General features: G+C 33.5%; 2 protein-coding genes and 7 non-coding genes across 13 annotated transcripts; 5 read left to right on the top strand and 4 right to left on the bottom strand.

Moving 5' to 3' along the window:
• The first annotated feature begins 287 nt into the window (after window positions 1-287).
• cdd-1 (Cytidine deaminase) lies at window positions 288-2,689 on the top strand. Its single transcript, NM_076983.5, has 5 exons — window positions 288-724; window positions 771-835; window positions 951-1,055; window positions 2,065-2,138; window positions 2,468-2,689. The coding sequence occupies exons 1-5, from the start codon at window positions 642-644 to the stop codon at window positions 2,615-2,617; spliced, it is 477 nt and encodes a 158-aa protein (NP_509384.1). The 5' UTR covers window positions 288-641; the 3' UTR covers window positions 2,618-2,689.
• Window positions 2,690-7,335: 4,646 nt separating this feature from the next.
• C47D2.3 lies at window positions 7,336-7,558 on the bottom strand. The gene has a single exon (NR_071646.1). It is a non-coding gene; the product is annotated as an Unclassified non-coding RNA C47D2.3 (non-coding RNA).
• Window positions 7,559-7,657: 99 nt separating this feature from the next.
• Window positions 7,658-26,273, top strand: C17H11.6 (RBR-type E3 ubiquitin transferase; the record flags this gene model as incomplete). 5 transcript variants are annotated; one of them, NM_001129640.5, is made up of 17 exons in its annotated part: window positions 7,658-7,706; window positions 7,814-8,060; window positions 16,675-16,785; window positions 18,136-18,304; window positions 18,781-18,891; window positions 18,941-19,023; window positions 19,083-19,193; window positions 19,874-20,091; window positions 20,141-20,353; window positions 20,641-20,844; window positions 21,123-21,269; window positions 21,481-21,627; window positions 22,593-22,660; window positions 23,032-23,212; window positions 23,259-23,363; window positions 24,820-25,003; window positions 25,467-25,800. In NM_001129640.5, 17 exons carry the CDS (start codon window positions 7,658-7,660, stop codon window positions 25,798-25,800), a joined length of 2,682 nt encoding a protein of 893 aa, NP_001123112.1. The 5 variants fall into 5 exon arrangements, with proteins under 5 accessions (NP_001123112.1, NP_001379690.1, NP_509383.2 ...); NM_001392809.1 differs by lacking the exons at window positions 7,658-7,706; window positions 7,814-8,060 and having other exon boundaries at window positions 25,467-26,258; NM_076982.6 differs by lacking the exons at window positions 7,658-7,706; window positions 7,814-8,060; window positions 16,675-16,785 and having other exon boundaries at window positions 18,164-18,304; window positions 25,467-26,273.
• On the bottom strand, window positions 9,916-10,033 carry C47D2.4. The gene has a single exon (NR_071644.1). It is a non-coding gene; the product is annotated as an Unclassified non-coding RNA C47D2.4 (non-coding RNA).
• Window positions 9,916-10,033, top strand: C47D2.5. Its single transcript, NR_071645.1, has one exon. It is a non-coding gene; the product is annotated as an Unclassified non-coding RNA C47D2.5 (non-coding RNA).
• C17H11.9 lies at window positions 11,262-11,314 on the bottom strand. The gene has a single exon (NR_071642.1). It is a non-coding gene; the product is annotated as an Unclassified non-coding RNA C17H11.9 (non-coding RNA).
• On the top strand, window positions 11,262-11,314 carry C17H11.7. The gene has a single exon (NR_071643.1). It is a non-coding gene; the product is annotated as an Unclassified non-coding RNA C17H11.7 (non-coding RNA).
• C17H11.8 lies at window positions 13,172-13,368 on the top strand. Its single transcript, NR_071641.1, has one exon. It is a non-coding gene; the product is annotated as an Unclassified non-coding RNA C17H11.8 (non-coding RNA).
• On the bottom strand, window positions 13,177-13,377 carry C17H11.10. Its single transcript, NR_071640.1, has one exon. It is a non-coding gene; the product is annotated as an Unclassified non-coding RNA C17H11.10 (non-coding RNA).
• Window positions 26,274-26,281: the final 8 nt, after the last annotated feature.

The raw sequence follows: 26,281 nt of genomic DNA, 5'->3' as shown, positions 1-26,281 counted from the left end.
TATCAAAACTTTCATAGTAATCGTTAAGGCTGAAGTTTGTAGGCAATGCATAGTTTCTACAAAGCCCATGAACATCACTTTCAATTTAATGGACCAGTTGAAAATGAAATGATAAATTCGACCGAATTTTCTAGAATCGTCTGAATGTGGCGTACGTCAGTGAACCAAGTCGTAAAACGACGCGGGTTTGCCATCCTATTCCTTATTTCTTATCATTATCACTCCTCGTGGCCCACTGTTATCAATCATCGGGAAATGTATAAAAAACCCCCACATACTCACTCTTTCCCCATTCACAGTACATTTAGAAAGGCAAAGTTCTTACAGGAATGGTGAATGGGGAAATGTAATTAAAAATTTTAATTTTTACGTCTGTTCTTGATACTTATTTTGATTTGTCCTTGGATGGAATATTTTATAACATAAGTTGAAGTTTGTACAAATTTCGAAGACGGTTAGAAAGCAAAGTTCTCCATGCAACGAAAAATTGGAGCAAATATTGACTATCCGATTCATTTGCTTTATTTAGTTTTCACATCCTAACTAACCACGTGCGAATTGAATCTACTGTTTGCAAGCTTCTTTTTCTTAGTTTAGCCAAAATTTTCAACAATAGTTTTAAGTTTTAAAAAATTTACAGAATGACTACAACAAAGGCAAACCTTACCGAGTTTGAGCAGCAACTTGTTGATAAAGCAATTGGAGCAATGGAGAATGCTTACTGGTATTTCAAAAAAGCACGGTAAATGTTTTACAAAAAACATTTTTAGCAAGTATAGCAACTTCAAAGTTGGAGCTGCGCTGGTGTGTGACGACGGAGAAATTATCATAGGAGGTGGGTGGAGACTATGATTTTCGTCCTTGTCTGATTCATTAGTAAATGTGAGAACTTGAAAGTGCAACATTTACATCCGATTACTAACTATTCACAATCATTCGAGTATTTTCAGCTAACCATGAGAATGCGTCATACGGAGCAACGATTTGTGCAGAGAGAAGCGCAATAGTTACCGCCTTGACCAAGGGACACAGAAAATTTAAGTACATTGTTGTTGGTGAGTTGAAAAAAAGGTTCTAACGTTTTTAAAGTATTCATACTACATTATATAAGATACGCAGTTGAAAATTGAAACTCAGAATTTACAAATTCTGTTAAAAATGAAACTTGATAGTACACCTACTCATCTTCATGTCATAAATGATCTTACGAACTTTGAAGAGTAATGAACAATTTTAAACGGGTTTTAAAAAGCTCCTGTTTTGAGAATATCTGTCTGACACTAATAATAAAAATATCTTATTTCTTTTTTCATTTTGAAAATGACATCCCAAAACAGTATATCATATTTTGAGTAAACCTCAAATATCAAAATTATGTTATATTATTGCGAAAATAATAGATTTTAAAATAGTTTAAATGTTCAATTACAATTTGAAGTTGACATTCTTAAATGTAGTGTGGGTGGAATTCCATATTTTGAAGACAGACAGACTCATATTTCCGAAATCCCGATAGTTGCATAAATTGAGACAAATAATACATCATGATGAAAATTTGAAACGCACTTCAAATCGAAATGAAGGTTGTTTGTAAATGTTCTGACTTCATTTTTATATAAAAAAAAAATCAAAGACATAATGAAAACTAAAATTGATGGTTTGCTGGGTTTGTAAAAAATTAAATTCATATGAATGTACTAACTCAAAAATTAAAAACTAAAATTAATAGCAAAATATAATTTTTGAAGGGTTTCACGTGAAAATTTTTTAGTTCAAGAACAAGAAACTTCTCCGAATACAGTGTCAATCATGAAACGATCAATTTTTTTAAACTTAGTCATTTCAAAGTTCCAGTCTCGACAATAGAATGCGATTTAAAAAAAATAGAGAGAGAGTTTTGTATACCAGGCTGATCAAAAATACATTTAGTGAAAAATTGTAATTGTTTCACAGTAGGAAGATACATTCACAATATGAGGCAGAACTCTTTAAATATCACACAATTGAACTTTAAAACAGCTAAACGTCGTAACTAAATTTGAACTAAATTTTTAATGTTTTTAGCAACCGAACTAGAGGCTCCCTGCTCGCCATGTGGAGTATGCCGACAGGTCCTTATCGAATTTGGAGACTACAAGGTTGGTTAGAAATATTTCAAAATTTAATATGCATAACAAAATTTAATATGCATAACTAAACTATGCTGATTCTTTTTTTCATAGTTTTCAAATTTATGCTCGCTATTATAAAATTATGTGAGCAATTATATTTGAAGAAAGCCTTGCATATTCTCTGAAAACAAAGTAAAAAATGGAGGAAAAATACGAATGAAAAAGTCATAATGAGTGTTTTCCCTTCAACCTGCAAGAGTCTACTCCATTTCCACTATTCGTTTCGTTTATTTCCAGATGAATTGTTTTCTGGACCACCCACGTCTTCGGTTTCAAATGTCATTTTTCTTGTTCAGGTCATTCTCGGGTCTTCGACTAGTGATCAAATTATCGAGACTACAACATACGAGCTTCTGCCATATGCATTCACTCCAAAATCACTCGATGATCATGAAAAGGAGACTGAAGAGCGCAAACATCACAATGATCACAACAATAAGGAATAGGGAAAATTTTCAGAAATTCATAAATGTTATGAACACAGTAATTTCTATTAATAAAACATGGTTGTTGAATATATTTCTGGTTTGACTTTTTCCAAAAAATACTGGATACACTTAATAACAAACTTCAAAACTTTACCGAGTTCAGAAAGTTTGGCAAATGTAAATTTTCTATTATAATTCAATGTTAAAAGACTTGCATTTGAAGGCAGTTTTAGCTATATATTATATAATTTTTGTAACTGTTTTTCGAAGCCGGGCACTATTTTGGTTTCACACTGTGTACCAATGGGTTCCCTTTAAATATTTCCATGACGTTCAGAAGAAACAGCAAGCCTTATGTCATTTTAATGAAGTTCCAAAAAAAATTGTCATGATCCATTATTTTGCGTCAAATTTGAAAATGAACTTGCTCATGCCCTTACTTTGGAAATATGCAGTTCTCGGAAACTTTAATCATTTGCAGCTTACTACCCATAAATTATTTTCTACAAAATGATTGAGATGACATTTATACTTTTTTTAGTTGCGAAATATACAAAACCGTCTAAAAGTGTTTAGTCACAGAATCATCTTCATACGATGTTCACCTATATTTATAATTTTTTTTTAATGTGATATATAATTTTAAAAGTTGTTTTGTTTTACAGAACAAACTACGATTAGATACGGCCAAAAATTATAATTTTACCTTTTCCCAGATTTTTTTTATTGTTAGTACTTTTTCAAGGACTGTGTTAACCGTTTTGCAGGCTTTCATTGCGTTTTTTTTTTTTGGAAATTTTGAAAGTTAATTCAATAGATGGATGAAATTTTGTAACTATGATTTCTGAACATTGGCCCCAATTCGAACACAATTTTCAAAATTTGCACTAAATTGAACATGTTCCATTACTCAATTCATCCCCAATTCTTTCAACGCCCCAGTCAATGTGAACACGAAATTTTATCGTTTACACTAATCAATGCAGTATAAATGACAAAAATATTGCGAAGAGACATGTCGGTCCATGTGACATTCGGTGATGATGATGGAACATTTCACTTGTCTTATTCAACAAGCAATTGTATTTATAATGAGAATTGATCTGATTTAATCTAAGAATCATATTTGGGTTTTTATGTAGTTCGCATTTGGAAGACTTTCCAAATATTTATACGTCTGTTGAACGGCCGCGCTTCATAAATTAGAAATTTCTCAAACTTTTTAACACCGCTAAACCAGGTTCCTGCACATGGTACAAACCCCAGAAAGACCTTGGAGAGATCTGTGAAGAAGTGGAAAAACGAACCGGACGTATTGAACATGTTTACAAAAGTTTTAAACTTTACTAAGTAATCTTTACAGGCGTTCTGCCTCCAAAAGATATGCACTTTGCCCCCCCCCCCCCCCCCCCCCCCGACTATTACTATTTCAGATATCATATTCACCTGTATATAAGCACCCGACATGTTCTTTACCTTTCATCATTATTTTCGCATAGTTTGCTGAAAAAACATTCAAATAATATAATTTGAAAATAAATTCGCCCCCCCCCCCCCTTCACTAATCATTTGGAAATTTTCTTAAAGTTGTTTTTTTGAGCTCCTTCTCATTTTTTTTTCTTATCCGTCTAATAAAAATATCATATTTCACGTGTGTTTGCCACCAAGAGTGTGTGTCAACGTCTGTTTTTTTTCTCTTTCTCTGCCGCCAGAAATAAGAATAACTTTTTTTCTTGAGAAATGCATTGTTATTAAAGAATTACGAGGAATTTGTTTTTTTTTTTCGTAAAACTTGACGAACAAAAAATTTCGAAGGACCTCTGCGTGAACTTTTTTTCGAAACGAAATAATGCTTCAATTTTTGTAGAATAGCCTGAAATAGTGAACAAACATTATCGTATCATTGAATCTCTCAATTTCACTGTGTATCAAAGCTTCAGTAAGTTTTTGAACTGCTTAATGAAAACAATATTGAGCAGTTTTTGCGATAACCAATTTTTAGCACTGACCAATTTAGCATTAATCAAGTTCTCATTGATCAACTTTTGGCACTGACCATCTTGCCAGTAATCAACTATATGTACTGACTAACTTCACACTGACCAACTTTGGTGCTGACTGAATTCGCACTGACCAACTTTTGCACTGACCAGCTTAGAGTTTTCGAAGGTATGTTGATATTGGTAGAGACATTTTTAAATAGAAAAATTTCTGAAAGTTATTGCAATTAGAAATTGTTTCCAAATAATTAGAAAAGTTTTGCTGGAAATCAAAAGTAATTCAATTTTCGAAAATTGTAAAACATTTTTCATTTAGCTCAACTTGGAGCTTAATATCGTTTGACAATTTTCAAAGCTGGGCTAGGTGTATATTGTTCATTATAGTATTTTTCAAAACTTTGGTTGATTTTAATTTTGCTTTTTTACACTTTTTAATTCCATCCCCTGATTTTGAAAATAATACCAACTTTCACACGTTTGTTATTAATTTCATAACACACGAGCCCTCTCGTTGATCCTTTTAAAAGGGAAGAAAATCCAAAAATCCAAGGAAATAAAAACCATTCCTAATCCAGTGTATCTCCTACGAGGAACCATCACTCTCTATTATAAAAGACGCAGATGTCCAGAAGAGAACCAAAACCGCGGAAAGAAAAAACGACAGATGGGGACGGATGCGGCGTGACTAGAGAGCGTAGATGACAGAGAAGTGTGCACACGCTTCTTGTGTATCACATCTCTCTGTGAGTGTGTGACTCAAAGTCCCTCGGCACCGTTGAGCAAATGTGCTCCATTGGTTGTATGCGGGGGTCCCATACTTTCATGTTATTCGAGCAGAAGCAATTGAGGTCCTCACGGAAAAAACCTCAGTTTTGTTCTCTTTTTATTCTTTTTTCACAAGCGTTCTTATTAACATAAACTGTTTATATCATATTAAATTCATTTTCATTGTCTCCTCCCGTTATTAGCTTTAGTAATAATAAGCTGTCTAATTATACTTTTACTATTATCTTTTTGCAATTTAATGAGTTGTTGCAAAACATAGAGACCGATAACCAAGAATACGTTAATGGATTACATTTTAGATTTTTAGAAAGCTTTATAACTTTTTTCATCAGAACATATGTTTTGATCAGTTAATGTTGTGTTATGCTTCTTAAGTACACACTGCCTTCAATTATCCTCTTTTTAACAAAAGTTGTAATATATCTAAATTATACAAATTGTCTACGGAAGATAATACAGAAATATGGAAGGTTTTTGTTATCTTGAGCGTTGGGTATTTATATTTTTTGACGATCCGGCGTTTTGTGTTTTTAATAAATAAATAGAGATGGCCATAAAAGTTTTTCCAAGTTTTATCAAACAAAATTATATTTTTTTTTCTAAAAAATTACTTTCAACCATGTTTTAAATATTTTTTTTTCCAGGATTATTCTCAGTGATATTATTTTACACTAAATGGCCTTTTCTACATTATGGGACTTTTTCTTTGAAAATAAAACTGCATAAATCAATATTTAATATATAATTAGTTGTAGGAAACGTTAGAAACACTATCAAAACAGTGAAATGACGTCAGGAAAAAATTTTACATGGACTTTAACCTTTTTTACTTTCGATGCGCTCTTTCTCTGGTTTTTTGTGGTCATGTAATGGAAAATATATATTTGAAATGAAATAGGCTTTTTGAAAAGTATTAACTTCAGATAATCAGATAATCTTGTAAACAACAAAACTGCGGCTGGTAGACCACTCCTACGTGGATTATTGTAAGGGTACGGTAAATGTAGAGATGAACAGTCCACTTCAAGATTTTTTTAGTTTTGAGTTAACTCTCTTTATGCTAAACTAAGTTCGCCATGCAGAAAAATTTTTCAAGCTGAATACAGTTGTTTACTATTTTTCTATTAAAAATTGAATTAATTATCGAATTTAATATGATGTTTTTAGAAATTAGAATTCGTTCTAGAACTGCTTGTTTTTTTTTTCGATATCCATCAATTTAGATTGGTTGCCCACCAATCCAGACCACATGGCAACGATTTCCTCGACCACCTCATAATCCATTCCTTCGTTTCCCCCACATATTCTCTCTTGTTGTTTCCTCCCTTAAGCTTATTCACATGTTTGATATCTATCGCGCTTCGCATTGCTTACAAATTGGTTGCCATTCGCGAAAGCGTTTTATTTTTATTTGGAATTTTATTCATCTGCCACTTGCTTTTCGTCATCAATTTTCTATTTTTTTCTGAGAATCATTCACCTCATTTAGTTTTGTCTGTTACTTGTTTGAATGATGGCGATAAAAAATTGAAAGAGACTTGAAAAACTCAAGAAATTCACGTCCTCCTCTTTTCGGATTCACAGGCATTCTCGCACTTTTCAATAATCCTCGAAGATTGGCTTCTAGAGAAGTTTTTGTGAAGTGAGCAAGATTTGGAATTAAAGAAGAGAAAAATAGAAGATAAGGGCAGTTTTGAAAATGCGGCTTGAACGAAAAAAGAAATTGGCGAGAATTTTCTTTTTTGGTAGTTTGACAAATTTTTCGAGAAATTTTAACGATTTTTTATAGACAAAAACAATTCAAGCTGTGTATTTTTGTGAATTTTCCCTTTTTGTTCTTATACGATTCTAAAAACATATATAGAACAAGTTCGACTTTGCTGTTTGAAATTCACCAACTTCGGCAATTCCAAAATATGAATATTGCCGCAAAGTTATCTTCTGCCTGTTTTTAAGCAATTTGCAAATTTGGTCAATATCCTCGCCCATTTTTACAGACTAATTTAAGACAGTTTATTGAAGAAAACTGCTAAAATTTTATTCGTAACCATTCATAACAAAAACGGCATTCTTCATCTTCTGATCAAAAATTTTTCAATCGTTTTTGGTCATATCTGTTTTTTTTTGTTGCTCGTCAAATGTATTTTGTCGATAGCTTCTTCTCTTTAATCATTTACCGTTTCACAATTTATGCTAAACGCCTGCATTATTCATAATCATTGCTCAATTCTGTTTCTAAAAATTTTCACATAAAAATTTGTTATTTCAGGGTATGAGCTCGAACAAATGCGGTCTCGATCCACTTGAGGAAGAGCCAAGCAGTCAGTTATTCCTTTTCAATTCTGAATATAAAGGGATTGGAAAAAAACAAAAAAGACAAACAAGCAACAAAAAAAAGAAGAAAGATAGATAAAAGTGTCAATTTCAGTTGAATCGCAGCCAATTCTCCACACGGCAACCCCACCGGTCCAGCATCGTCGCAAAATATCAGAGGAGGTGTCGGCGACGCGACCGTGTCAAATAAGAGCCACACCTTCTAAATCAACCGAAAGTTCCAGTGTTGCAAATGTGGGTTCCATTGTTGCCAACCATCGACCGTCTCGAAAGTGTGGCTCGCGTTTGAGTTTGACAAGCTTGCTCAGTTTCACTGGACATTCGTCGTTTTCACGTGACAGGTTCGCTTATTTCATATTCTTTTACACTAGTTGAATGTTTGTGTACTCTGTTAAAGTTTACCGCCCTATCATGGTCATTGATCTTTTGGAAAGTTTACTTAATCGTTTTTATAAAACTTTGTTTAGCATTGAAGTTTGGTTTTTTCTGATAATCCGACTTTGTTTTCTTTGTCATATAGATTTCATCATTGCATTTGAAAAAATATTAGGTCACGGAACCTCTCGGTTCATCTAATGTATGTTATGTATCCTAATTGTGGAGCACGCTAAACTACTGCATATTAGTGTTAAAATTCAATTTTTGAAGCGTTAAAATTGAACGATGATTAAATATTTTGTCTAACAAGTAAGTATTCAAATATGAAATTCTCAATTATTCTAACTTGATCGTGATATCATTTTTCTTTGGGCTCAATACTTCTTGACTATTAGGAAATTTTGACATATTTTTCATTTTACGTAACATGTAATATGTCATTCATTAATATATATTTTCTTCAAAACAATTAAGTATTGAAAATTCAGTTGCTTTGTTCGTGAATTCTCAGAAAGATCCAAAAAAAATGTTCAATAAGTTGCTGAAAATTTTGAAAAGGTCAATTGTTTATCGTTTTCAGGCACCTGGATCTAAATCAAGTTTGTCATTTTAGCTTCTAGACTGCTGAATCAAAACTACTAATATAAAGACCGGAGAACATATTTTTAAGAAACCAAATGGCTTCAGTTTTTTTTTTCAAAATCAAATTCGTATTAAAAATTATTTCTGGTTGGAAAGGTTTCTTTTTGGTGTCAGCTCATTATCACGGCCACCTATGCAGAGCTTTTATTTTCAAATTATGATGTGATCTTAATCTTGTAATATGAGAATGTTTCAGAAAAATTAATGTTACATTTTTATCTGCTACTATTTAAAAAACATTAATATAATTTGAAAAAAAACCATATTTTATCAGTTGGTCATGAAACTTGTGAACTTTTGTGAGCTCGCCCAAAGACTTTTATTGAATGTGAAGTACGGCCAGTGGTAACTTTATAAAAAATCACTTTACGGTGCTAAAATTGCAAATTATCACAATAAACCTTTTCAAAAAATATTGAAAATTGTTTGTTTCGTCTCAAAATGTTTAAAAAAAACTAATTTTTTCCTAATTTTTTTGGTCAGTAACAAAATGTGTTCTTCCAGTTTCATGTTTGAACTAATTTCAAAGTATTCACATTTCTATATTTTAGGGTTTTGATCATTCGGCAGTGTTTCAGATTTCTCGATAAGTGACGCAAACTCAGCTTTCCCCGTATTTTGGCTCGATATAAAAAATTCAAAAATTGTTAGAAAAGTTTTATTATGATATTTGGTTATTTTAGCATTATAGAATTGTATTTAAACCATTTCCGTATTGGTAGTACTCCACCTTTAATGCATGCTTTCTTCAAACAAGATTAATTTAAACTTCAATATTTTTGTTTTGCCACCCTTTTGAATCGTTAACGGCAACCAGAAAAATTTCAATAACAATTTTTAATTAGCATAAAAACAAAACTTGGAGCAACCTTATGATTAATTTGGATTCAGGAAAATATGATTTCATGAAATCAATGACATTCGAAAGTTTCTTACCATATCAGTCACTACTGTAATTAGTTGTCTAATATTACCATTATTATTGTTTGTTTTCAATTTTGGCTTCTTCTGTGAAATCATAATACAAAATATTTGTTTTTATAAAAAAATAAATATTGGTGCTAATAACGGAAATGAGCTATTGATGGTTCGATTAGTCTTTGCTACGCCGCTCCCCTCACCTGCCGTCCTCACATCACAAATAACAGTAACAGCGGAAACTGTCGCCGTCTTTTGGTGCTAAATATACGAGGTCAGGTAGCCGTGTCCTAGCGGGTCGCATCTGGGGGTGGTCGAACCAACCAACCCTCCCCCCCCCTTATGTCCGACTGTCTTACTCTTTACTCTCCTCTCTTTCCTACCACTATTAAATTCGTTCGTTCGCCTACCCGTCCCGTTGCGTTGATGCAAATCCGAACAGCGAGAAGAAGAAAGGAGAAACCACTCGGTTTTGTTGCTACGTCTGCGTCCGCTCAGGTTACTATGCTCTCTCGTGTACCATCGTATAACGTGTAACTTCTTGACATCAACTTTTTTTACAATGATCTATAGAAGAAACTTTGCATTTCTGTTGGAACAAAAAACTCTGTGAGATAAATTTCCTTCAAAGATAAACTTCACATATGAGTTTAACAAACGTTTGCCCAGTTTTAAAAATCGAGTCGTAGCAAGAACTCCTTGATAAAAGCAACTGTTTTCAAATTGGAACTATCCTATTATAGTAAAATCTTAAATCCTTTGGACAAATCAAATTTGCTAGATTATAAGTAGATGCTTCCATATTAAATAAAGTCTGACCATGCTTTCGCAGTTCGCCACAAATTCTCCATCAACTTTAGCCCTTTTTCAATCAGTTATACCTGCTTATACCTGCTTAACAAACTTTCGTCACTATCATCTTTTTCGCCAATTGTTTGAATTTTTTGTGTGGAATTTCTGAAGTTGCTAAAATTGGTTAAGCAATTTCGGCACTTTGCGTAGCTTATTTATATTTTAAAATTAACATTTATTATTTTAATAAAATAAAACTATGGTACATGATAGATGCTCTAAAAGTTGCTATCTTTTGCAATAAAAACAGCTTATATTCAAAACGATTTCTTACTTATCTATTGAGAAATACACCCAAGTTTATTAATTTAACAGTTAATCTATTACTTCAGCAATTCTTCAAACTTCCGAGCTACTTTCAATAGATCAATAGAATGTTTCAAAACTACAATCTTGATTCAACATCTATAGTTGATCTAAAACTTTTCCATAGTTTTCCGCTTTTTTAATGTTTCATTTCCTAGCATGAAGCTTCGAGAAGTGTCAAACCTGTCGTATAGTGAAAGTGAACCATATTTGAAGGTCTTTCTCGCTTCCTATGTCCGTTTTTTCTTCTTTTCTTTTCTCGTCGTCATCTCGTATGTTGTCATCATTATTCCCATCACCAAAACCGATCCGTCGGTCTTTCTTTTTTCAAATTTTCCGTCTTTTTTCATCATCTTTCCCTTGGAAAAGATTTTCTAAAATCATTTATTATTTTCTTTGGCACCTTCACTAAAAAACACAGTGCTGACAAGACCACCCGACAGACACCACTCAGCTGATTGTTATTGGCACCAATTCCGACACTACTTCCTTTATTACTACTTTCTATGTCGTCGCCACGGCGGTTTTATTCCCCTTTTTAGAGTTTCTTACTATTTGAGGTCACTCTATTTTTTGATCAAATTAAAGAAGACCTCGAGGAACATGAAAAAAGTAATGTGACCATAGACCAGGCCGTCCTAATTTGTTAAATCGAACTAAATAGATAATTGAACAAGAACTGTGAAACGGGAAAATTTCAGACCATATTGAACTTAATTTTTAGAATCAAGCGTGTTTTAAACTTCGGATTTTGTCATCGCTCATTTCAAATGTTTCTGTTTTTCATTAGTAACAGCCCTTTCGACGAAAAATAATTTTTTAACCAGTTTTTTTTCACTTCTAATGAATATTTTTATTTAATCAAACTTGCGCCTAGTATCTAAGACTTTTTCATGTACGGATTACATTTATTTAATCCTCACATGGTTTCACAACTTTTTCAGCGCCTTAAGTAAAAACCGATCCGACAGAAAGTTTTTTTATAATTTTGTTAAGATCAATGACGGAATAATAGCATCGGACTAGATTTTATTACTTGCGTGTGAGATCTGTACATACTTTGAACATTTTTTAAAGCATCGACTCAAAAGTTGAGCTTAAAATAAATAAAGTTCATGAAAATATGATTAATCCTTATTGGAAAAAAGTGTGAAACAGTATTCATCTTTCAATATGCACAATTTTAATTTTTTAAACTCAAGGAGTGAAGAGAACTGCTGAATACAGAAACTCTGGACATCCCGTCAATTATTTTTAGAAATCGCAAAATCAATATCAAATCTAGCAAATTAAAAATTATCGAACTACTCTTTCCGATTACCTTTTCTTAACATGTGTAAAGTCTGATTTCAAATCTATTTAGGAAAAAATTAGGAAAAAAAACTAAGAAAAAATACTTTTACTGGTGATTTATAAATTTCTTGCATGTAGATTTAATTTTGATGCAAAATGTGTACTGATGTATTTTCAACACCAGAAGAAAAAATTAACTTTTTTCATCTAGGAGAATCTAGTCCAGGAGCTGTAGGTGCCATGTTGCTTGGCATTTCTTTTTATTTTTTGTTTGTAAAAATCATTTCGACCGTTTTCAAATTGAAATACTTGAAATGTTGACGATAAAAGCCACTTACTACCAGTGCCACAGAAGTGAAAACGGTGTAAGTGTGAAAGCCAGAAAATTAAGCAAACCCTATTTTCATATTGACAGCCTGTGTTAGTATGTGTATAATAATCTAAATCAGAATAGTTTACTCACCCAAATTCTGTTTGGATGTGTTTGTTAACCACTTTGTTTTTAACTGTGCTTCTATCTTTATTATTTTTGTTCTGGCAAAATGACAAGGACTACGTTTTTTGACATATGTTCTCGCTCTCAGGGGTTAGAACAAGAGCGGTGAAGGAACACCCTTGGTGAAAAATGTTACACTGCTCCTCCTCTTTCCTCATCTTCTCTTCCTCTTTGCTTTTTTTTCATTCTTGAAGAGTTAGTGGTTGTGGTGGTTCTGTGTTTATTTTAAAGCCTCACTCAACTCTTTTTTTGCTATTTCACTTTTGACAATTTCATACTTCACTCTACCAAAAATCGTTGTATATTTTGTTAGTTCTAGGACCACTTGTCCTAGTCGACTTTCCCTAGTTGTTTCATTGAAAGAGTGATCATTTTTGCAGGGAATGAGTTGCTCCATGAATCCATGAATAGATAGTTAGGGTCCGATAGATTCGAATGAGCTCACTCTATCCAGGAACCTCATTGTGCTATTCTTGAACACTTAGCCCTCTCTCGGCTTTCCTTCTGCACTTTTTATGGAGCATTGCTCACTGTGATTATCTCTATTAAGAGCCGTGTGTGTGTGCCCCCAAACGTTTCTTCTCCCAGTTTGTATCTCACTATTTTCGAAAGTTTTTTTCGCTGTCCTCAACTTCTTCATCTACGTCATTTTTCTTTGCCACCACAACCTCCGGCGGTCTTTTGTTGGTGGCAACCAAAACTAAAACTGCAGGGTCCCTCACCATTCACAATGAATGATGAATATTTTCCATTTTGCTCATGAATTTTCAATTTAGTGCTCTCCTAGCTACCACCTTTTTGCATTGTTTTTATTTAACGACTTTTACCTATCACACGTAATTCAAAATCCAAAAGTATTAAATTTTTGTTTAATTACAAATGAATTTTTCAGAAAATGTTTTTAAACATCCGTTTTGAAAACAGTTTCTTAAATGTGCACTGTAACTCATGAGCTTTTTTAAAAGTTGGTTTATAAGCTTCCATGTGTATTATAAAGAAACACTAAAATCAGCAGAATCATTCAATTTTTATAAATACCTAATATATTTATTGCAAAACAAAACAGACTACTAAAGGTTTCCTCTGTTTTAAACTTATTTTGAACTCAGTAAAAGTTGACTCCGCTGAAATGTTTCCACTGCAGTTATCCAAAATTTTAGACCTTTCATATGCGCTCTTTATTAAAAATGTTTGCGCCGAACTTTCCCTGTTTTTCAATTTTTTATATTGCATATTAAAAGGTGGATTTTTTTGTGGGATTTGCTTTAAATTATCAGAAAAAGGGTACTACTGACCAAATATAACTGTAAAAAGTTTACGAAAGTTCTAATTTTTATTAATTTTTTTCCCAAAACTATTTCAACCTGGATTAAGCCTCTACCTCGTAAAATTTGCCAGAAATCCCCAAAAAAACGTGTCTGTAGCCTGATCAATCACTATAAACTTCTTTTTTTTGCAATAAAAAAAAACTCATTTGAATAAATTTAAAGCTTTAAGTTCTTCATTAAAAATAATTCCACTGCACATGGTTCGCGTTTAACTTCTTTTTACACGGAAAACTGCAAGTAGTCTAGTCCTCTTCACTCTGTATCTTCTTCGTTTCAATTTTCATAACGTTTTTGAAACTCTTTTTCGAAAAGAAAAGACCAAAAGACATTTTCAGACACTTTAGGGCCGTGCGCACTTTTCCAATCAACTTCATTTCCTTTTCTTCCTCTTTCCTCTCAGTCGTGTACTATCTTTTGTACTTATATTCCCAACGTGAGTTAGGTACTAGAAAATACATAAATATTATCTTCAATTGATTTTATTATTATGAACATCAGTTTCTGTGTAATAGAAGGCCGCAATCTTAAAAGGAATTTTTTAATATAAAAAACTTACAGATTATTTTTCAATTCTCGGGCTTAAAAAATTCCATTCCACGATAAAAATTAATAACACGTTTATTTAAATGTACATAGAAATTAAGGAAAGTGAGAGTATTTTTTTAATGCGGGCGGATAATATACAAGTTCGTATTTGTAAAAAAATGTTTTAATTTTTAAACCTTACAAAAAGATCCATTTGAATCATAAGAAAAAATATTTTAAAACTTGGAAAAACAAAAATCATGTATCGGTTTGGCACAATCACTCTCCTTACTATTTTTCTATCATTTTTGAGATTTTCCGTCTTTCTTTTTGTCCTCTCCCCGGGGCAAACTGCGAGGAAAAGAGTAGAGACATTCACATACACGCCACACACACTATTTGTTCTTTGGCGGTTTGTTCCTTCCTATTTGCAACCATCTCTCACACTCAGTTCACCCTCCTTACTCTTTTATACCAAACATTTGCAATAAGTAATATTATCGGCGACAACGAATGAGCCCTCAAGTGAACGTTTTTTTATTCTTTCATTCGTTTTTCTTTGATTTTTGTATGCTTCTCTTTTTACGAGGTGTTTGAATCATGCAAACTTTGCGCGAGCAAGTTCTAAGATTTTGCTAAAACTGTCTGGCATTTCGAAGGTAAAAGAAGAAGAGCTAAGAATAGTTTGTCGACTAGTTTCCTATTTTGTGATGTGTGGAGAACACAACTCTCACAATTGTTGGTTTTGTTGAGTGAACGCTCAGAAGCAAAAATCACCTGACAATGACAAATTTTTCCTGACATTTTATCTCATATTTACAACATCAGCTTACTTTCGCACCACACACTTGGGTTTTGTTTTCCAAAGATGTTTGGATTCTAAGAAATTGCAAAACGCGCAATTGTAATGGCGTTTTTTTCTAGTTTTTTAAATGTTAGATTAAACATGTTTTTCAAGATCCATAATTCAGATGAACTGTCCGTTAAAAATAATTAGATAATTATGATGTATATTCATTTTTTCATTTCAGTTTTTTGTTTAATGACCGCCAAAGTTGGCATGTATTCTCATAAAACTCAACGGTTGAATTTTTCGAATTACGTATTTTTGTGAACGATCATTTCACGCGTTTACCAGGACAGTACAAATTTAAAATAGAAAACCGGGTGTTTTTGACTTTCTAACTTATCTTGGTTTAAATGCGATTATGTTTCTTAAGCTTGAATCGATCTCAGAAGGCGGTTTCAAAAATTATTTAAAACAGTATTTAGCCCCCATTCACACTACAACCTCTGTGAATAATTTGTTTTCTCCCAACAATTTCCACAAAAGAAAACTGTGATTTTCAAACTTACCTATTCTTCAGTCTTCGTCTTCGCGTAGTTCGCCTTCATCACCAAAAAAACAATGTCTGTTTCTCTATAACTTTCCATCTCTCGTTCGTTTATTTTTTTGTCTATTTTTTATATGTATACTCTCTGTATGTGTTTTTTCGATCTCCCACACTGCAAACAAAATGACTCGACCCACCCTTCTTTCACTTTTTTTATTTCCTAATTCTCTATTTTCACATTTTGCAAGCAAGAAATATTTCTGAAAATTTCATAAGTATCTCCAAATACCTTCCACCTGTTTGCTTCACTTTCTATCACAAAGCGGGCTGATAAGAAGTGGTAGTAAAGAAATGTGTTAATTTTTTTTCACTTCTTTTTCTCGTATAAAAGGAAACATCGAAAATTTATTAAAATAATTAATCTTATTGAACTTATACTAGCAGAGTAAAAAACCAGTAGGTTGCTTTTTTTTCAACATTAGAAAGGTATATTTTGTTTTTTTACCTCGCGTGTACCTTTTTGTAGTTTGAGGATTGAACTTGAATTTTCGCAATTTGAGACTTTGTATATAGCGCTGTTTAATAAAGTATTAAGTAACATTTTTTATAGATCACTTTTTCATCAAAAATACAATATTTTTCCAGAAACTTTAAATTTTTTTGACAGCAAAAAATAATTGTTACATTGTAGTATACAGTTTTAAATGGAAAGTAAATATTGTATGATCACATTCAAATTGAACAATTTTCTGACTCAGCTGTGTTAGGAATTTGTTTCGAAAGTATCCCGTGACACAGTTATCTATTTCATGTTTCCTCTCTTTGAATGAATGTTCTTTTTTCCAAATCATCAAGCCTCTTCTGATTTCATGCCACATTTCAGATCTCGCTCGGGTTGGTCATACAGCGACGACAACGCTGGTCACGTCGCCATGACAAGCGTTTCCAGCAGCGACGTACGCAGCAACGTCTCCGGGTCAATATCATCAAAACGGTGAGTTGTTTTTTATTGCATAAACATTGACAAAAATGTTTATAGTACTTGAATAACCCCACTTGAATCATATTTCATTGTGATAAATTGTAGAAGTACTTTAGCTGTTTTCTTTTTGATCCTTAATCACTATAATTTAGAGATAATACCTGGTTTAGTCTGAACTTAAATGTAGCCAAACTTTGACAAGTGCGTGTTTTTTGAATAGCTCCGAACTTTTCTTTTTGTAATAAAAATTTTTTTTTGTAATATAAAATTTGTGGAAGATTTTTAGATTACGTCAAATAAGCTTACATGTTCATGTATAGAAACAAAAACTCACAAATTGATATTTTAATAGTTTTAAGAATAAATTTTGCAACATGAAAAATGTGTATAAAAATTCACATTATGGTAGTTTATGGTATTTTAGAAAATATTTAGTAAACGCTTTTATTTCACATTTTTCCAATAAACCTAGAATTCACCTACACAAGAGCTTTTTTCAAAATTCAAGTTATTGCGGGATTTGGCATGAATTGTTACACTCATAGTATTCCAACATTAATAAAAATCATCAGTGAAAATTTCAAAACTATTTAGGTTTGTCATAAGTTTCAATTAAAGTAGGTAAAGTGCAAAATTTTCATTAAATGCCGACATTTTACGTGAAATTGAACATTGTTGCTAGTTAGAACATTTATAATATTCAAATAAAAAAACAAACATAAGTGAATATATCACTTTTAGAAATGAGAACATTTTAGGTCACCCTCCAATACTTAGTAATAATAATAATATTTTAGCATGTTCTTGAAAAATGTTACAATGATATTTTTTCGTTTTAGCCCCATTGGAGTAACTGAAAACATTCACCTCACTGACAATACTCCAGTATTAATTAATGATGCATACAACTAAATAAAAACTATTTGAAGTAGTTTATCCTCATCCCCCAAACATGTGTTTGCTGATTTACAAACTGTATTAAACTGACCACAGCAATTTGCATAACATTATCTCTATCAGCAATGCGTTTTTGCAACAATGAAAACCAAAAACCGCGACAAACATATTCATAGAAAGAAAAAAAGAGGAAACGTTTTTCTCTTATTCCCCCCATTTGCATGACATTTTGTATGTGACACTGTTCAGCGCGATTTGATTGATGTTCTTCATTTCCATTTATTTCGTTTCCGAGAGAACCGAAATCAGATGCTTTTTCTTCCCTCCGTATATGCCGCATCTCCAATGTTTTGATTTCTAGTTACAAGAACACGTGGAACTCGTGATTGCTTCACTGATAACACGTATCGATTAGTTGATACTTTCGGTCAATTAAATATGTCTGATAATGAACGTAATTTGCAGTTACCGTGGTAGCGATACTGGTTCCGGAATGGACAGTGAAGCCGGTGAGACTTGTGCTGAGATGCTGCTCTCCTCGCGGAATCAAGATGACGAGGAGCAGTCGGACGAAAAACAACTGTCACAGTCACTGCCTGACACTCCAAAAACACCGTCAGAAGTTGGGAAAAAGGTAAGGATTACTGAAGTGGGAGGCTCCATAAGAGACTAAAATGTTTTTACAAAAATTTGAAAAATTAACGTTATGTAGAAAAAAGTTATTAAAAGTTAACAAAAAAAAATAAAATCAAAATTTAAATTAATTTCGATCGAGCAATGGTAAGAAATTTTGATGTGAGACCCTATTGAATAGTTCAATTCTTCAATTTTTCAACTTCAGCAAAAATTATTCATCTAGACGTTTAAAAATGAAATTTAAATTTTCACTATTTACAAAAGTCAAAACACATTTGCACTTTAGAATTACAACAAAAAGCATTTTCCAATTTCCAACGCATTCAAGTTTGTTTCCGAACTTTTCGAGTGTGTCAAAAAGGAAATTATCGCATTATCGGTGTCTCAACCCACTCAACCGGTTAAGTTGATTGAAATTTTTTGGTGAAAGTAAAAAAATTCTGATTTTTTCACTGTATACTTTTATTATTTTAGGGGAAAGGCAAAATGAAAGAGTGTCCACTTTGTGCTGCAAAAATGCCAGGCAGCGCGTTTCCAAAATTGAAGGGATGCCAACATCGGAGTTGCAGGGCGTGCCTTAGACAAGTGAGTCGTTGTATCTCAATCTCTTTTATTGTGTAATTTTTTATTTCAGTACGTCGAATTGTCGATCACAGAAAATCGGGTTGAAGTTCCATGTCCAGAATGTTCATCATATTTGCATCCTAATGATATTAAGTGAGTCGTCTACAATTCTAGAAAGAAAATGTCAAAAATGTACAATAAAACTATTACAGAATGCTTATTGGGGACATTCCAACACTTATTGAAAAGTATGAAGCATTTAGTCTCCGTCGTTACCTCATGACTGAAGCGGATGCACGTTGGTGCCCAGCACCGGATTGCGGGTGAGTTGATTATTTATAAAAAATGGAGAACACCTTGGAAGTTACTGTTCCTTTGTCTTCAAATAAAGAATAGAATCTTCAAGTTAATTTTTGCAATTTTGCTCAACAAAATAACGTGAGATAGACGACCTGCATTATGCATTGAAAGATGATAATTCAAACAAAGTCAATTTTGGACCGCTGCAACAAGGAAAAGTAACCAAAATTAAAGATTTTTAGCAGATTTTTTAAGATTAGGTTTTTTCGAAACGTTGGACCTCCATAAAACATTTAAAAATGCATCACAAACAGTTGTGCATCTTAAGGCAAATGTGCCTTAATTAAAGAATATTTCAAAATGTGCTATTAAAATTGATATTGAAATTTAAAAAAAAAATTATCACCAGTTTAGCTAGTTTTTCGAGTAATATTCTTGGATCTACCTGAGCAAAAAACAAATTACGCTACTCCAAATTCAAATACACAAATTATGCTCACCAAAAACTTTTTTTAATACTGTTCCGTCATATTGGAGTTCCTTTTTGATTCCTTTCCAAGCTACAAAGTACACAAGTATGAGATCTGAATTTCCGGCTATTATAACTTCAATAGAAGTCTCTAGATAGTTTTCGGAAACTCTTTATTGTAAAATCTATATATATTTTTTGAAAAAAAAAAACATATGTAAACAATAATTTCAGGTTTGTCTTCATTGCGACCAAGTGTGCAGCATGTCCGCAACTAAAATGTCAACGTCCAGATTGTGGGACGTTATTCTGCTACCATTGTAAACGCGAATGGCACTCTAATCAAACTTGTGATGAAGCTCGTCGACCCGAAAAGCGAAAAAGTCGCGGGTTGGCATTCGAAGAGATTATGCGCACAGGTTTCCATCAGAGCGCCGACTCAACACTCAAGCGTTAGTGATTTCTAATTATAAAAATTTATGCACAATTTTTGATTTTCAGCTGGAGATGTAAAAGCGTGCCCGCGCTGCAAGACGTATATTGTGAAGATGGATGATGGATCGTGTAATCACATGGTGTGCACAATGTGCAATGCAGAGTTTTGCTGGCTTTGTCTTAAGGAAATCTCAGATTTGCATTACTTGAGCCCAACGGGATGCACGTTTTGGGGAAAAAAGCCATGGACGAGGAAAAAGAAGCTACTCTGGCAACTTGGTCCGTTTTTATGAAAGTTCTTGACAAATTTTTTAAAGATGGAACAGAAAAAAAATTCATATTCATAAAACCTGAAATGGAATTATTTCTGTGCTTTTCATTGATATAAATGATCTTACACTATCAAATTGAAAAATTTGTAAGGAAATTTGAAGTTTTAAATTTGTATTCTTTAAAAATTAAAAACTGAATAGCTAATGAAGAATTTGAAGTCTACTTAAAATTATTAAGAATTGTTTGGATTTTTTTCTTTTTTTTTTTTGAAATAATATGTATTCAATTTTTAGGAACTCTCATAGGTGCTCCAGTGGGAATCGCCTTGATTGCCGGCCTCTCAATTCCCGGAATTGTGTTTGGTGTGCCAGTTTTTGTGGGCAGAAAAGTGCATCAACGATTCAAGTACAAATCAAAGACAAAACGGCGTTTTCTCACCGCTACGTGTGTTGTAGGATCGCTAGTTGTTAGTCCCGTGATGGCAGTGATGGCAGTCGGTGAGTCATGAGGACATCAGAAATTAATTGAGAACGTAAAACCATAGTTTTGTTGGAACGGAAGAGGCAACTAATTTTGCAAGTTTATTATGGGCAGACAAAATTGTTCCGTGTTAGTGTTTCGTTGTTTAAAAACTTCTATCATGGGTCTTTTTAAAGGTATAATATTGAAATGTTTATTCACAGCTTTTTCACAGTTTCAAGTTTTTTAGCAATTGATATGTTTTTATAGTAACTCACAACACCCCTATTCCTTAGACCCCTCTGCAAAAGTTCAGGTGTTGGAGTCCCCATTATGCTGGCTTACGTCTACGGGGTCGTCCCCCTGTCACTTTGCCGTAATGGTGGATGTGGTCTTTCGTCTTCCGACTCGTCTCTCGCGCTGGCAGATATCGACGAAGAGCAATTGTACGGAACACCGGGAGGTGTGTAATTTATTCGTTCGGAGCTCTCTTCTTTCAGGGCGCGCAGTGGTCTACCCCGATTTAGGGGCAGATGACTAAATAAGACGTTTGAGGCAATAAGATGGACGAGAAAATTGTTTTTGCGCTCGCGGTCTCTTATTGTGTGCCCTCCATCTTCAAACGTCCCATCATTCAATCGTTCTCTTCTCAACTCTCAATCCAGTCATTTCAGCTAGTGCTCCTGTCGACTTATCTCAATTCATGACGGATGCGTCCAAACGGGAAGACATTGTGTCCATTGATCCGTCGATTCTGTCAATGCCACGTGAGATGAAAACCAGATATTACCCAAAAGGAAGGAGAACTAGTTTGGAGTCGGGTACGAATTGGGAGAAACACTGAAAAAATGAAACACAAAATTTATCATCAAAATTTACGCAGAAAGTTAGGATTAAAATAGACAAATTTATTAGAATTACTTCTAAAATAAAGGTGTGAGAATTAGAAGCTTGCAAACTTTTATAACTGTTTCAAATTTCTGAATGATTCCAAAAAAAACTGAAACCACAATTCATTGAAACTTTTAAATTATCAAGATACTTCTTGCCCAGCTACAAAATTTTTTCTGAATGTGCTCAACATTAGAACTACTACTTTCAACAAAAATAGATATTACGCTGATAAAACAATTACAAGATTAATTCGCAGGGATGAGTTCAATTCTGCCACACGGTCAAACTGTTTTACAATTTTTTTTACAAAAAAAAAGAAAAAAAAGCCAGAAAACAAACAAACAATTAAGTCAGACTCACCGAGGATCTACGTCATCCTCATCTTCCATCCTCCGGTATTCCTGTACTAAAGGCCGAAAATAAAATGTTGTCCTTGTGGTAGAATTGAACTCTTGTTCGATATGGATTAAAAAAACCCTAACATTTTTTTTTGACATTCTTAAACATTTTTGTGCAAATTGCGGTTTGCTGTTTTTAACGGCGCTAGCGCCGTTCTTAGACGCTTTCCGTTTGTGCTCCACCACCCGTATCGAAGGGTTTGTAGGCCAGCGCGAGTGCACGGGCGGCCTCTTTTGGGGACGTCCACAAATTGCAGTATTTGCATTGTGCTTTATTTTGTTGACTAAGTGTGAATTGTGCATCCATAATGCCAACACTGCAAAGACACATCGCAAATTATCTTTGTATTTGCAATGAAGAATACTGCAAATTGATGAGAGTAAGGCGATTTATATATATAACATAGACGCTAGCCAAGTTGACTAAGCCAAACACCATAATTTTCCAGTTACTAGTCACTTTCCCAAAGTCTTGAAGGACATCGACATTTCAGGTGAACGGGTCAATTACGAGGAGGCAAGCGTAAAAGCAATGGCCGGGTCTCATCACTATGACGATAAGGTATGTATGGTTTATATTTTCAAAATTTATAACTAGTTTCTTGTTTCTGAGGACAACCTCGTTGAGTGTTTTAATCTGAACAAAATTTGCACTCATGTTGAGAATACGTCAGAGCTTAATTTAGACAGATTTTTACCACTCTAGAACACACACTAATTGCGAAAGTTTGTAACCATGTAATCATCACAAATTTCGATGATTAAGTTAGATTTCCCAAAACATCTATTCGAATTGTTCTTACAAAGATAGAAGTTCGGTTAATGTTAAGTTTTAAAATGCGGAGGCTTTTGATATGTCCTTTACATTAGATTCCCTTGCTAGTCTGCACTTTCCAATCGTAGACAAAACGCTGTAATTATGCCTAATTCCAGAGTGTACACACCTTATGCTCGGGACATGAGGTGACTTCTTTGAATGATGAACAATCAAGCACCAAAGCTCTTGCCGGCTCCGTGATGGATACGAAGAGCATGAGCGAAAGCATGTACAGGCACATGATATTGACAAAGTATGCCGAGAAACAACACCATCAGGAGAATGACGATGATCACGGTATTTGGAAATAGGAACAAATCCCACAATCTGTAAAATTTTTCAGACGAGCAAGGTGGAAGTGATGACCAACCATCGACGTCTTCCGCAGTCCATCATATCAAAGGACCAAAACTTTCGTCGTCTTCCATACATCGTGGGTGTGTGATTGGTATGTTCTTCATTTTTGGCAAAAAATATTCGTTCAACTAATTCGAAACCGAATATAAATTGCTGCTTTTCATTTCAAGTTTGTAATACGCGACATTTTCCGTGTCCATGGTCAATGTTGTTTGTTTCTGAGCTCTTCGTCTCGCACTTCTGTCCAATACTCGAGGCAGAGTCCGTCGTGAAGGTCTCTGACTAGCTCCGAGGCTCGTTTTTGATTGGGCGGAGTCGGCGCTGCGAGTATAGCAGCACTTTTCCTGCCTCCCATCTTCATTCTACATCGACCTTTAAAGTTTTACGCTCTTGGTTTCTGGACACAGGATTTGATAGTTTTTGAAGAATGTATGATGATGTCGACATATAATTGATAGTTTCAATTTTTTGTGAAAACCGAATAATTCTCAAATTGCCGAATGTCACAAACGGCTTTACAATTAAGATATTTGAGATTCATCGTGAATTTTTGATTTAACATAATTTTGTATGATTCCTAAAGAGGAACCAAAAAAACTTAACATTATATTTTGATGCTTACTTTTGTGTAATGACGTTGTTAGATGCAAAACTGCCTTAAAAAGGGTCTGGATTCTGTTTTTTATGATTAACTCAATCAAATAATTGATGTAAAATAAGTACAAAACAACTTCAATATGCACAAAAATAAATGCATAAATTCAACAAAACCAAAGTTTTTCTAATCCCCCAAAGAGTGGGTCTATTTTTTATTAAAAATATATGAGCAACCTTAGCTAACCTTTAGCTAATAATTATTTTATTTTTTCAGCTTTTTGACGTTTCCAGTGAAATTTGCTGGTACTTTGTTGAGGTTTCTTGGAGCTTTCTTCTTCATAAAATATCACTAAGAAAACGAAAAATCAGCATGTCCAAACATGATGCCAAATTAGGTGTAATAATCGATTTTTAAAGAATAGGTTAAAAAAAAACTATTTACTTCAAAAATGCGATTATCATACCAAAATGGGAATTACTGTATTAGGACTTGACGCACGCTCTGGTTTTATATCGAATTTTACGGAACATACCTGAAAGTGGTCATATGACAAGATTTAAGTCTATATAACTTTTAGAGTTTGTCATTAATTCCTTATAATTTTACATTCAACGTCACAAAATATAATTCCAAGAAAACAAAATTTAGGTGACATTTGTGACGCTTCTCGATTGCGCACACGCATTTTTTTAGAATATAACAAACCTAATCAAACTTTCTCCGTTCTCTTTGAATTGTTTTTCTAGTTAATTAAAATTTTTGTTGTTCCGCCATTCTGTTCTATTTTAACAAAATTATGTTAAATTGAAATTTTTTATTCTTGTGAGCTACATAAAATCGCAATGCCGCAGTTGAGTTCGCGTAACAAACTTGAAATGAGAATGCATTGAAAAATATATATAAAGTGTACCAAATCTAATTATTTACCCAACCCCTTCAAATTTTGAAGAGCGCGACGACGATGGGCTTCTTTTCACCGAAGAAGGTGCTGCGTTGCTGATCAATTCACCACCTGCAATGCGCAGCTCTGGAAGTGTGAATATCGATCCCATCGATTTATTCAAAATTCGTAGCTGGCTTGATAATATGAAGCAAATGGTAGCCACTGACGCACCTCAAGAGACACCTTATGAGTGAGTTGCGAAAATTTGAATGTTAAATGTTGTAGGAGGAAGTTTTCGAGAATAAGATGTTTGTGAAAAAAGTGTTATACTGAAATATGAAGTATTATAATCACAAATTTCGATCATTTCAAGCAACAGTTTTTTTAAAACGAATTTTAGCTATTGATTTTTTTGGATTTTAAACAAAAATATCAGAAATTCAGTAGATTTTATGTTGAAATGTGCAAAAAAACCTACAGGCGGAGTGTAATATTGATTTTTTAATGCGATCACTGTAAATGAATTTTGGAAAGGTAATATTTTTAAAAAACGTTTTTCGATTTAATTTGCAGTACTTTTCTTGTACATCATCTTCAAAATACATTTAGTGAAAGCAAGAGCAAAGGTGAAAATAAGTAAAAATGTTTAACTTGAACATTTTTTTCTCCGCTATTGCATTCTTTAGTCTAAAATTATTTGAAAGTGTTTCTAGACCTTCAACGCGACCAAGTAGCAAGCTCCGAAGATCAGGAAGCGGGAAGAGTGTGCATACAGTAGCCACGTTCCCAGTCAACCTCAACACCGGTAACACGGTGAACAGGCAGGGACTCTCGAATTTGTCGAAACCAGAAATTGTTCAAAATATGAGCAACGCTCCTTCGGAGGCTGGAATTACTGTCGCCGCGCCACGTAGCCCGACAGAACTTGAGGCGAACGGTGAGAATGCTGGCGATGACAGTGTGTCGACAAGTTCTTCATCCAGAAGTCAGAAAAAAAAGAAGCGACGTTTTGGAATATTCAGTAATTGGTTCAACAAAACGAAATAATAACATCGCGTTCTTTTTTTTCATTCTGTATAAAAAACATCACTCTATGTCATTTATGTTCCTTCCAGTTGTCTCAACGTGCTTCAACTAGTCATTTCTTCTCATAACCCTGCAATTTTCTCCCTTTCCCCATCTTTTCCATCTTTTCCATTCCAAATTTTCTCCTTATTGTCCAATAACAAAAACATCAACAACAACTCTATGCGGTATTTTTTTCGTACAGTACTTTTTCTCCCTCTTTACTGCTAGCCACGACGTGTGTTTATGTTGTGATTGCCAAAAAGTGTTTCAAAGTCAATCTCGTCAATTTCTCATGTTAACCTGTTTACACTTGTTTCAATTTTTCTTGTCTGACAGTATTGGAATCCAAATTCAAATACAAGTCATCATCTCTTCATTACATTCATTTTTTAATGTTCTCTATATTTTTTTGTAAAATATATTGATTTTAATTGAAAACTTAATTTTGTTTAGTTCTCTC

Source organism: Caenorhabditis elegans, chromosome X (genome assembly GCF_000002985.6).
Source record: "Caenorhabditis elegans chromosome X".
Taxonomy (NCBI): Eukaryota; Metazoa; Nematoda; class Chromadorea; order Rhabditida; family Rhabditidae; genus Caenorhabditis; species Caenorhabditis elegans.
This window is presented reverse-complemented; position numbering and strand designations above follow the sequence as displayed.